The sequence below is a fragment of the Arachis ipaensis genome, chromosome B08 (assembly GCF_000816755.2).
Source record: "Arachis ipaensis cultivar K30076 chromosome B08, Araip1.1, whole genome shotgun sequence".
NCBI classification, from domain to species: domain Eukaryota; kingdom Viridiplantae; phylum Streptophyta; class Magnoliopsida; order Fabales; family Fabaceae; genus Arachis; species Arachis ipaensis.
In genome coordinates, this window is record NC_029792.2 from 32,464,387 (window position 1) to 32,473,389 (window position 9,003).

The 9,003-nt window shown below is 42.2% G+C and overlaps 1 protein-coding gene across 1 annotated transcript; it reads right to left on the reverse strand.

Moving 5' to 3' along the window:
* Positions 963–1,439, reverse strand: LOC107610868. Its single transcript, XM_016312855.1, has one exon. It carries the CDS (start codon positions 1,437–1,439, stop codon positions 963–965), a length of 477 nt encoding a protein of 158 aa, XP_016168341.1.

Below are 9,003 nucleotides of genomic sequence, written 5' to 3' on the forward strand. Positions count from 1 at the left end.
TGAGTGCAAATTTCAAAATAAAAGAGCCAAGAGAAACGGAGCATTAAAAATCAATTAATGAGGGTATTAAACCTTCACACATTCCCAAGGATAGAGCGCTAATGCAAAAGCATGCGCTTTTAGAAGAAACGAAAAGGAAAACGTTCTGCATTCAAAAAGAAGAAGACTCTACAAAAAAGAAGTCGACAAAATGCTCGAGTTTGGCTTCACCAGAGAAGGATCGAAGTCCTAAAACTAAGACTCGACCTCCGAAAAGAAAGACTGAGCTCGAGCAGGGGCAATGTTCATACCCTGGGTCGAGCTGTCCGACCCGGGATATTTAGCGACAAGGCGATCGACCTCTTCAGGTCAAACTATCCGACCTCTTCTTAAAGAGCTCGGCCAAATTGCCAGGAAAGCCCAATAAGGGCCCAGATAGAGGAACACGACCCAAATCCAAAGGCAGCACAAGCCTATAGAGATAAGAGGGTCAGACTATCCGACCTCTTCTCACAGAGCTCGGCCAAGTTGTCAAGAAAGCCCAAATAAAGGACCCGAATAGAGGAACATGACCCAAATCCGAAGGCAGCCCAAGCCTATAGAGATAAGGGCGGTTCCCTTGAAGATAAGATGACCTCACTCAAAGATAAGATAAGATAAGATAAGATAACTAACTTATCTTATCTAAGAAGGTCACTCCACACCTCTATAAATACACTGGAGCACCCAGGTATAACTCATACTCTGATTCTACTAAAAACCTGCTTAATACCCTTGCTAACTTAAGCATCGGAGTCCCTTGCAGGTACCACCACCCTCTGGTGACGAATGATCAGCAGCACTCTCAGTCCAACAAGTCGGACGCAACAACTCCGGCCGCCACCCACCAGTCGGACACGTCAGCTCCGACCAGTACAGAAGATCTCGTCCGAGATCGATCTACAGTTTCAGGTAACCCTCGAAACAGATTGCAAGATCAAATCTTATGAAAGTTCTTTGCACAATTTGCATCCCAACTTCTCAAGTTGTTTAATAAGATCAATCATCTTAAGAACATTGGGTCCAACAGGAGAGTCCACATCAAGTGTGGATCTAAACAAAGATTTGGACAATTGATATCGGGCCGTCTTACTTTGTGCACCATACATCTTCTTAAGATGTTCAACAATAGTTGGTGGATCCATATCCTGATGTTGCCTCTGAAGATCAGAACCCATGGATGCCAAAATGATGCATTTGGCAGTAAGACAATTTTCCAAGTACTTCTCATAAGCCTTGGTTGCCTCATTATCAATACTTCCATCCTCTTTAGGAATTGGGGCCGTAATAGCAGGCTTATCGATTATATTAATTAGCCTTTCATCCATGAGAACAATTCTCAAATTGCGATACCAATCATCATAATTGGCTCCAGCTAATTTGTTATTTTCAAGTTTGCCACGCTGTGATAGAGCAGACATATTATTCATGAATCTAAAAGGAAAAAACAAATATAAATACATATTCACGCATACAAATAACACTTTCTACAATAATTATTATTATAGAAAATTAAAAAATCTTTATTTCTTAAATGAAGTGTTAAAAAAATATTTAAAATCAAGAATGAGTATCTTGGTTGTCAAGTCATTACTCATACATTTTTTTAAATAGATGATTAAATGTATCACATACAATTTTAATCCTAAATAATTACCTGGTTGTCAGGTTACTATTTAATTGAATTATATTTTATACTCCTAGGTTGTCTAGGTTCAAGAAAAAATTAATTCATTCAATGTATCAAACACATATATAAATTTTATCCTTGAGTACGAATCTCCTGGTTGTCAGGTAACTCCTCGTAAACAAAGTATAAAATTTATTTATCCTTTTTTCCTTTCAGTTTTATTTCATAAATAAATAAAACAATAATAACAGTATGTTCCTTAACATACATATAATTTTATCCCATATAAATTTATAATTTTGACAATAGCTTCCCATGCCATTATTAGGAATCACATTCAATATAATAACAAAACTTAAATTAATTCTATTAATTCTGTAAATTTTTGCAATAAAACTTTAAACACAAAAGGGCCATGGCTCTGATACCACTATAGGATTACAAGTGTTCATAACACACAACGGAAGTAATAAAGTAATCCTATTGATCTATTTTGTGCTTAAAACTTTATTGAAATAAGATGGGTTAGATTCCAATACATGAGTACCCTAGTGAATGAAAACTTTCTCCTTCGATGGTACGAAGGTACTATGTGTATTCACACCGAGATTGATCCTTGTTGTCAACTCCTTGACCAATAAATTTAACTGAGAAATTTCTTGCAACTCCTTGCACCAGCAATTCTTCACTTAGAATTGGAATATTTGTGTATGTGGAGGTAAAAGAAAAACTTGTGTTTTTTTTTTCTTTGATCATATACACATATATATAGTATGAGATTGGTGACTGATTTATGAATCAAATTACAACTTAATTTGAAACAGAATCAGTTAGGATCTTATCCATATTTAAAACTCATCATAGAATAAATAATAATTATTTAATATTCTCAATTATCATATTATTATATTCATGGTGCTAGCAAAGAATATAATAATATTTCATTTGAATTAATATAATTATTTATTTGATTTAATCAAAATAATAATTAAATAATTATTTACCAAGGGTTAGAACACTCGTTAGTGTGTGACCCCATAGGTTCAATACTAAGCGGGTAGTAAATTAATCAGACTAAATTTACTAATCAAGGTTGGTGTCTAGCAACGCTCCTTGAGGACCCGATAGTATGAAGTAATAATATTTTTACTAAGAACCTAAGATGAACAAAAAATACAACTCCTTCCATCTTTTCAGCTCTTGGCTAACTTTTAGAGTACGGTTTGATTATCAAACTCTAACTTGTTACCATTATTATAATGAATTATGAATGACTTAAGAAACTCATATCTTAATTCATTGAAACCCCTTGGCCAAGGCATTGTTTATTTCATTCATTATAATCGCAGAGCTTGTTCATACCCTGGGTCGAGCTATCCGACCCGGGATGATCGGCGACAAAACGACCGACCTCTTAAGGTCAGACTATCCGACCTCTTCTCAAAAAGAGCTCGGCCAAATCGACAGGAAGGCCCAAGAAGGCCCAAACAGAGGAACACGACCCAAATCCAAAGGCCGTCCAAGCCTATAGAGATAAGGGCAGTTCCCTTGAAGATAACCTGACCTCAACTCAAAGATAAAGATAAGATAAGATAACTAACTTATCTTATCTAGAAAGGTCACTCTACAACCACTATAAATACACTGGAGCACCCAGGTATAACTCATACTCTGATTCTACATAAAACCTGCTTAATACCCGTGCTAACCTAAGCATCGGAGTCTCTTGCAGGTACCCCCCACCCTTCAGTGACCAAGGATCAGCAGTACTGTAAGTCCAACAAGTCGGATACAACAGCTCCGGCCGCCATCAGCCAGCCGGACACGCTATCTCCGACCAGTACAGAAGATCTCGTCCGAGATCGACCTCCAGTTTCAGGTAACCCTCGGAACATTGGCGCCGTTGCCGGGGAACCTAGAAGTCATCCCAACACCATGGCGGACGGCCATGACAACGGCCACGATTCAGATCTAGAAAATAGAACGTCACACAAGAACGTGAACACTACATTGAAGGATGCTTCGGAATCCAACAGAGACAAAAACTCATCAAATCCGGGAGCAATAGAAGCGCTTCAAGATCGCTTAAAGCAACTTGAGAAAGAAACCCAACAACAACGGGAGATCAGAGAGGATCTACAAAGAGAGGTACGATGACGTCGAGAATTGGAAGAAAAACTACAGCAATTAGAAGCCGATCTCAAATCAAAAGCTCCTCGAACCGCTCCTGAGAAAAATTCACGCAAAGAACAAGATCCATTTACCAGGGAATCATGAAAACCAAAATTCCAAAAGACTTCAAGCTCCCGGATATGATTTTGTATGATGGCACCAGAGATCCCAACCATCATCTCAGCAATTTCAGAAGCAGAATGTACCTTACCGACGCCTCAGATGTCGTTCGCTGCAAAGCTTTTCCAACAACTCTCATGAAGACAGCCATCAGATGGTTCGACAACCTACCTCCAAAGTCCATCTCAAACTTTGACGACCTGGCCAAAAAGTTCCTGGCCAGATTCTCCATCCAGAAAGATAAGGCCAAGCACGCCCCCAGTTTACTAGGGATCAAGCAAGGAGAAAGGGAGAGCCTCCGCAACTACATGGAGAGATTCAACAAAACATGCATGGACATTCAAAGCTTACCAACAGAGGCCGCCATCATGGGACTCATCAACGGCCTACGAGAGGGACCTTTTAGCCAATCTATATCAAAGAAGTACCCTACCTCCTTACACAAAGTACAGGAGCGAGCAGAAAAATACATCAACATGGAAGAAAACGCTCGGTTGGGAGAAACCTCCAAATCTGGGGCCCCCTACCGAGATAAAGACAAGGAATCCAAAAGGAAAGAAGATCGGCAAGGGGAGAAAATAAAAAAATACCACAATTACACTCCTCTCAAGGTATCCCTAGTTGACGTATACAAAGAAGTCTGCCACATGGAGAAAATACCCCTAGCTCGGCCACTCAAAGGCAAAAGAGGGGGAGGAAATCGGAAGGAATATTTTGAATACCATCGAGTCCGAGGGCACTCCACCAACGAGTGCTTCGACTTAAAGAATATCATAGAAAAATTGGTAAGAGAAGGAAAATTAGATCGATTTCTGGCCACCCGAGATGATGACCAAAGAAAGAGACGAAGGGACGAAGATGACGGACGAGCTGAACGATCACCTCGGACACCAGAAATACACGTCCACATGATACATGGCGGATTCGCAGGAGGTGGGATCTCCAAATCATTCGCAAAAGATATCTCAAAGAAGTATATCATGTTGAGGGAAAGGAGGAAGCACCTGACATCCCTGCGATAACATTCACTAAAGAGGACGCATCCGGCATCATCCCGGGACACGACAATCCCATGGTCATCACTATCATACTGGCAAACGCCAATCTACATCGCATATTAATAGACCAAGGGAGCTCCGCCGACATCTTATTCAAAGCTGCCTTCGACAAGCTCGGCTTGGAAGAAAGGGAGCTTAAGGCATACCCAAATAGCTTGTTCGGGCTGGGAGATACCCCGGTACAACCACTGGGATACGTATCGCTACACACAACCTTCGGAAAAGGGAACCAATCCATGACCCTCAAAATAGACTACATTGTGGTCGACGTAAGTTCAGCCTACAATGCTCTAATAGGTCGGACAACACTCAATCAACTCGGCGCAATAGTCTCGACCCCGCATCTATGCATGAAATTCCTAACTACAGAAGGGATAGCTACAATAAAAGCAGATCAAAAGATGGCGCGCCGCTGTTATAACGAAAGTCTAAACCTCAGAGGCAGAGGAGAAGAGTTTCATACAATTGAACTTAGCGGAGTTCAGCAACGAGAAGAACTCCGTCCGCAGCCAGAAGGTGAGATAGAGAAGATTCAGATCGGAGACACCTCGGACAAAACAACTAATATCGGCACGATCCTAAGAGGAGACTCGAAAGAATTACTGATACAATTCTTACGAGATAATGTTGATCTCTTCGCATGGAAAGCCGCAGACATGCCAGGCATAGACCCTAAGCTAATGTGTCACAAGTTAGCGGTCTACCCAGGATCTCGGCCAGTGCAACAGAGACGAAGAAAACTTGGGCCAGAGCGATTCCAAGCGGTGGAAGAGCAAGTACAAGCACTACTGGAGGCAGGATTCATAAGAGAAGTCAAATACCCACTATGGCTAGCCAACATCGTCTTGGTGAAAAAATCAAATGGGAAGTGGCGAATGTGTACCGATTACACCGATCTCAACAAAGCCTGCCCAAAGGATCCATACCCACTCCCAAGTATCGATGCTCTGGTAGATGCTTCCTCCGGATATAGATACCTCTCGTTTATGGACGCATACTCGGGATACAACCAAATCCCCATGTATCCACCAGATCAAGAAAAGACCTCGTTCTTAACACCGAAAGCAAATTACTGCTACATCGTGATGCCTTTCGGTCTCAAGAACGCAGGAGCTACTTATCAAAGGCTAATGAATAAAGTCTTCTCAGATCACATCGGAAAAATCATGGAAGTCTATGTAGATGACATGTTGATAAATACACAAAGCGAAGATACATTATTGTCTAACCTGGCTCAAGTGTTCGACACTATAAGGAAGCATGACATGGGACTCAATCCCGTAAAATGCACCTTTGCAGTAGAAGCAGGCAAATTCTTAGGGTTCATGCTCACACAAAGAGGAATTGAAGCAAACCCAGATAAATGTAAAGCTATACTCAACATGAAGAGCCCCACCTGTGTCAAAGAAGTACAGCAACTCAACGGGAGGTTGGCCGCCCTATCCAGATTCTTAGTAGGAGCAGCGATAAGATCTCTCCCCTTCTATGCTACTTTAAGGAAGGGAAAGCAGTTCGAATGGACGACGGAATGTGAACAAGCCTTCCAAGACTTCAAGGAATTCATAGGATGGCCGCCTATCCTATCTCGGCCACGAGAAGGAGAACCGCTCATATTATATCTCGCGGTAGGAAGTCGGGCGATAGCCTCAGCACTAGTCAGAGAAGACGAAAGTGGGCAACAACCCGTTTACTTCATTAGCAAAGCGCTACAGGGATCCGAGCTAAACTACCAGAAAATAGAAAAGTTTGCCTATACTCTCATTCTAACATCTCGACGACTTCGCCCGTACTTCCAGGCTCACACCATTAAGGTTTGAACTAACCAGCCCATAAAAGGAATATTGCAGAAAATAGATTTAGCAGGCAGAATTTTACAATGGGCAATCGAGTTATCAGAGTTCGACCTCCAATATGAAGCTCGGACGGCCATCAAATCACAGTATCTGGCTAACTTTATCGCAGAATTCACAGATGCCCTGGAAACCCTCACAGAATGGAATCTCTATGTGGATGGTTCTTCAAATAAAACTGGAAGCGGCGCAGGCGTGATAATAGAAAGCAACCAAGAAACCCAAGTTAAGCTCTCCCTCAAGTTCGGGTTCCCGGCCTCAAATAACCAGGTGGAATATGAAGCATTATTAGCTGGTTTGAAGCTGGCTAAAGAGGTTGGAGCTCAGAAACTCAACATTTACAGCGATTCACAAGTAGTCACCTCACAGATAACAGGGAGTTATCAAGCCAAAGACCCTACCATGAAAAAGTATTTGGATAAAACCAAGGAACAGCTCGGACAGCTCGAGGAATATAAGATCTGCCACATACCCCGCGAACAAAATGCCCGAGCTGATGCACTCTCGAAACTAGCCAGCACCAAACCAGGGGGCAACAATAGAAGCCTCATACAGGAAAAGCTACAGAACCCGTCAATCTCAGAAGAGAAAAAAGTCCTGGCTATAACAAGACAGGACCAAAGATGGATGACCCCCATAATCAACTACCTCAAAGCAGGAACACTCCCCACAGAAGAAAAGGAGGCAAAGAGGTTAAAAAGGGAGGCACAGTACTACACCATCATAAACAACATCCTATACAAAAGAGGGATCTCAATACCATTACTAAAATGCGTGCCGACCTCTAACACAAGGGAAGTGCTAGAAGAAGTACCCGGCGGCATTTGCGGCAATCATCTCGGAGCATGGGCTCTCGCCAAAAAAGTACTCCGGGCGGGGGTTTATTGGCCAACTCTACAGAAAGAAGCTACAGAATTTGTAAAGACATGTCCACCATGTCAGAAACATGCCAACTTTCACATCGCCCCGCCAGAAGAGCTCATCAGCGTGACTTCGCCTTGGCCGTTTGCAAAATGGAGACTTGATCTTCTCGGACCCTTTCCCCAAGGATCAGGACAAGTAAAATTCCTCATAGTCGGAGTATACTATTTTACAAAATGGATTGAGGCAGAGCCCCTAGCCAACGCCATCGCTCAAAGAAGCCGGAAATTCCTCTACAGGAACATTGTCACAAGGTTCGGGGTTCCATATTCAATAACCAAAGACAATGGCACTCAATTCACAGATGCAGGCTTCAGAAAACTAGTAACCGACTTGAATATAAAGCACCTGTACACCTCCGTTGAACACCCACAAGCCAATGAACAGGCCGAAACTGCCAACAAAGTCATATTGGCCGGGTTAAAACGGAGATTACAAGATGCAAAGGGAGCTTGGGCAGAGGAGCTTCCACAGGTCCTATGGGCATATCGAACGACGCCACATTCTACCACGAAGGAATCCCCCTTCCAATTAGCATATGGAATAAATGCAATGATCCTAGTAGAGATTGAAGAAGGATCGCCTAGAGTGGTTCATTACAATGAGGGAGCAAACTCCCAACTTCAGAGGGAAGAGCTTGACCTACTACCTGAAATCCAAGAAAGAGCTCGGATCAGGGAAGAAGCACTAAAGCGTCGAATGGCTTCCAGATATAATCAAAGGGTAGTACCGAGAAGTTTCACGGAGAATGACCTCATCCTAATCCGAAATGATATCGGAACAACTCGACCAGGAGAAGGAAAGCTGGCAGCAAACTGAAAAGGACCTTACCGAGTCGTAGAAGTACTTGGGAAGGGCTACTACAGACTGTCTGAACTCGATGGACGAGAGCTTCCCAGATCATGGCACGCCTGCAACCTAAGAAGGTACTACAGTTAGAAAAGGTAAAAGATCTCATTATCGGATGCACTCTTTTTCCTGAAAAGGTTTTTTAACGAGGCACCAAGTTGAGACTCAGACACTATCCGACTTAAAGGGATGAAAAATTTCCACATGTATATATTTGCACTTTCCTTTGAGTAAAATATATTTTCTAGATATTCTACAAGATCTCAAGACGCATTAATCTGAAGCATTCATCGTCCGATTATAAAGCAACAGATCGGCGGAAAGTGAAAAACAATTTCACTGCACGATCACGATAAAGATAAACCGTCCGATAAAGGTGAAAACA